This window comes from Camellia sinensis, chromosome 5 (assembly GCF_055761805.1).
Source record: "Camellia sinensis isolate YWXY chromosome 5, ASM5576180v1, whole genome shotgun sequence".
NCBI classification, from domain to species: domain Eukaryota; kingdom Viridiplantae; phylum Streptophyta; class Magnoliopsida; order Ericales; family Theaceae; genus Camellia; species Camellia sinensis.
Window position 1 is genome coordinate 27,906,678 of NC_138965.1, and position 3,946 is coordinate 27,910,623.

At 30.1% G+C, this 3,946-nt stretch overlaps 1 protein-coding gene across 1 annotated transcript; it reads left to right on the forward strand.

Moving 5' to 3' along the window:
• The first annotated feature begins 754 nt into the window (after positions 1–754).
• On the forward strand, positions 755–3,946 carry LOC114315540 (galactinol synthase 2). The gene is made up of 4 exons (XM_028262141.2): positions 755–1,221; positions 2,693–3,013; positions 3,108–3,242; positions 3,511–3,946. Exons 1-4 carry the CDS (start codon positions 886–888, stop codon positions 3,733–3,735), a joined length of 1,017 nt encoding a protein of 338 aa, XP_028117942.2. The 5' UTR covers positions 755–885; the 3' UTR covers positions 3,736–3,946.

Sequence of the window (3,946 nt, forward strand, 5' to 3'; positions counted from 1 at the left end):
ATTTCTGAATAGTTAAACCTAAGCTGTCATTTGACAATTTAGGCATATTTTGGAAATTAAGAAAAAAAAAACCAATTTATTGGCTTATTTGGATTATACCATCCCTCCACTTGTTTGTACGTTTTTAAAATTAAAAAATCAAAATCAAAATCAATAAGCCAAAAAAAAGATACTTCTCAAAATAGGCCTTAGTTTGGAAGTGAGTTGGGATTAAAAAAAAATACAAAAAAATAAAATAGACTAAATAAGTTAATAAGAAAAAATATTACGTCCAAAGTATGATTATATCACTTTTTCTCTATAAAAAAAAAAAAAAAAGTAAAGAGGTTTTTTTTTTTTTTTTTGGCTTATTGACTTATAATGAAAAAAATGTATAAAAGAAATAAAAAAGTGATGTGATCTAAATAAGTCAATAAATTAATTTTTTTTTTTTCATATTTTCAACCGAGGCTAAAAAATTCTCCTCAAACGGAAAAGAAATCAAAAAGTCAAGCTAAGTTTTTATTTTATTTTTCCAAACAAACCCTAACAATTAGGTTAAAAGCCAACTTATTAACATTTTAACATTTTTAAATCACATCAATTCTCTATTCTTTTTGTAATTTTTTTTTAAAAAAAAACAAAATATGAATTTTTAACCTTCCTCACAACAATTTTGTAGTATTACTTAAAGGAAAAATAGTCCTAATCAAATCTCAACATGGACCCTCCTAGTCCTGGATTCTTCCACACACGTGTTTAGACCATTCATTTATTTTTAAACCATTGCCAATGTCTATATAAACCCACAACCTCTCATGACCTAAACTCACCAAGTAAACCATTTTCCTGCCCTCTCTCTCTAGAATTCTCATATTTCTCTCTCTAAAGAAAATCAAACCCAAAATGGCTCCTGATCTGGTAACCGCAACCACCAAGTCAACCACAACCGGTCTAGGCAAAGCGGCGAGCCTGACGAGACAAGCTTATGTGACGTTTTTAGCAGGAGACGGTGACTACGTGAAGGGTGTGGTGGGGCTGGCTAAGGGGTTGAGGAAGGTGAAGAGTGCGTACCCACTAGTGGTGGCGATCTTGCCGGACGTGCCGGAGGAGCACCGCCGTGTGCTGGTGGCGCAAGGGTGTATAGTCCGTGAGATCGCACCGGTTTACCCACCTGAGAACCAGACCCAGTTCGCTATGCCCTATTATGTCATCAACTACTCCAAACTTCGCATTTGGGAGGTGAGATTTTGGGACTTTGATTGCTATATAATAGAAATATAAATTTACAATTATTTTAAATTGAGAAAAAGATTATTATATTTTATAAATATGCAATCGTAATGATCACAATTAAAATAAAAATAGTAATATTATCAATTCATACTTAATTACTCAAAATTATTTAAAGTTATCATTTAATAATTTAAATTTATACAAACTCAATCTCAACCATACAATCACCTCGAGTCCTAGACTCATTCAAAAAATAAAAATAAAAATGGTGAAGACCCTCAAAGTAGAATCTCCATGACCCAAAATGATATGTTTTTATTTTTTTTTATTTTTTTCTTCTTCCCTTCCTAGATCATAGGTGAGTGGGAAGAAAATAAAAATGGTGAGGACCCTCAGTAGAATCTCCATGACCCAAAATGATATATTTTTATTTATTTTTATTTTTTTCTTCTTTCCCTCCTAGATCATAGGTGAGTGGGGTTTTGGGTTTGTGTTTTTTCTTAAGGTATGTAGCATTGTTGAAAAAAAAATGTTGCTGGTCATTTCTCCTTTGCTTACGTGTACTGAACGACAAACTAACACGTGTGTTATTATTTATTATTTTTTTTGTTTTTTTTTTTTTTTGAAAATTACATGTTGGCGATAATTTTAAAATTTTATCACAAATTTATACAGAATTTATAATTTTAATTGTTAATATTTATAAAAATTATCACTTATTTATAATAATTTTTCAAAATAAGCATTGAATTGAAATTCCTTTTTTTTTTAAAGTAAAATTTTATTTCAGTTAATGTTTTCAAAAAATAATTACAAAATGATAATATTTATAAATATATGTATACTAATAATTTAAAAAATATTTTTTCATGAATTTATAATAATTTTTTGAAATTATCATTTAATGGTAAACTTTCCTTCTTTTTTTTTCCCTATCCTTTTAATCCCTTTGTTGGAGAAAATTGAAATGTGTATATGTGGGGTTCTAATTTATATTTTATTAGTTAAAATTTAGATTTGTTACTTTTTTATGTTGATTTATTATGGAAAAAAAAACAAAAAAAAAAAACAAATACATGCTAAATGATATAAAATATTGTTCTAAGATTACTAAATAATTTTTTTTTAATTTTTTATTTAATAAAACTCTAACGAAATGGCCTTAGCTTTGGATAGAGTCGATATAGAGTCAAGTTGAGAGGAATGATTTATATAGCGGACTCTATTTGATAGGATTTAAGATTTGGTTTAATTTATTTAACAAAACTCAAAATGAGCCACTTTGACTTTTTGATAAAGTATGTATCTAATTTTGTATGTAATTAATAAAATACCATATTTAAATTTAAATTTATAGCACCTTTTTTTATTTTTTAAAAAAATCATCTTGTAACATTATTTTTTTCTTTTTGCCAAATTGAAGAATTGTATATACTATACTTTTAGTTGAAATAACACATATTTGTTGTACTTACAGTTTGTGGACTACCACAAGATGATCTACTTGGATGGAGATATTCAAGTGTATGACAACATCGATCACCTCTTCGACGTGCCAAATGGTTACTTCTATGCAGTTATGGATTGTTTTTGTGAGAAGACATGGTCTCACACTCCACAGTACAAAATTGGGTATTGTCAACAGTGCCCAAATAAGGTCCAGTGGCCTGTAGAGTTAGGTCCTAAACCTGCTCTCTACTTCAATGCTGGCATGTTTGTTTATGAGCCCAATCTCTCTATCTATGATGACCTCTTGAAGACCCTCAAAATTACCCTTCCTACCCCTTTTGCAGAGCAGGTAATTCTCCTTCCTTTGAGGGTAACTTTGTCATTTTAACTTCTTAATTGTATTAGGACTACTTTGTGCTACGTTTGAATTTTTGTATTTGCAGGACTTTTTGAACATGTTTTTTAGGAAAATTTACAAGCCTATTCCACCAGTGTACAACCTTGTTTTGGCCTTGATGTGGCGCCATCCAGAGAACATTGAGCTTGATAAGGTGAAAGTTGTTCACTACTGTGCTGCGGTGAGTGATCCCTTATCTAGTCTTGACCTTAATTTTTTTTTCCCCATTTATTTGATTTGAAGCGACCTATTGGATTAAAAAAGAATTCAAAAAAATAAAATTTAAAGGGGGATTTGGATGTATGGTGCAAATGAGCCAACTAAAGAATAAAGCTAATTTATAAATTTTAACATTTGAATATTTTGTAGGTCTTTTTAGTGAGTACCTATTATAAATAAATAATACTATGAAAATTCTAAAGGGTGAATTTGTCATTTTTGATGATCAGGGATCAAAGCCATGGAGGTATACTGGGAAAGAAGCCAATATGGATAGAGAAGACATTAAGATGTTAGTGAAGAAGTGGTGGGACATATATAACGACGAGTCATTGGATTATAAGAGAACTGACGTATCAATTGCTGACAGTGATGCTGAGAAAATAATGGTGGCATTGGCAGAGGCTGGTGGTGTTAGTTTCATTACCCCCATTGCCGCCCCATCCGCTGCCTAACATGTATTGTAATTTTTGATTGTTTATATGCAATCATAGCTAAACAAAAGGGTGTTTTTTTTTTTTTTTTTTTGGAAGTTGGTCTTCCTTGAAGTGAAGATTCTACTAATTCAGGGAGATTAGATTGTTTCTGGGTTTATGTTTAATTTGTATTTAGTTGGGTATGTGTAAATATTTTGAAATATATAAAAAGTTATTTACATATTATACA

Coding starts and splice junctions, on each gene's coding strand:
- LOC114315540 (XM_028262141.2), top strand. CDS start 886: ATGGCTCCTGATCTGGTAACCGCAACCACCAAGTCAACCACAACCGGT. Junction 3,014..3,107: donor CTACCCCTTTTGCAGAGCAG/GTAATTCTCCTT, acceptor TTGTATTTGCAG/GACTTTTTGAACATGTTTTT. Junction 3,243..3,510: donor TTGTTCACTACTGTGCTGCG/GTGAGTGATCCC, acceptor TTTGATGATCAG/GGATCAAAGCCATGGAGGTA.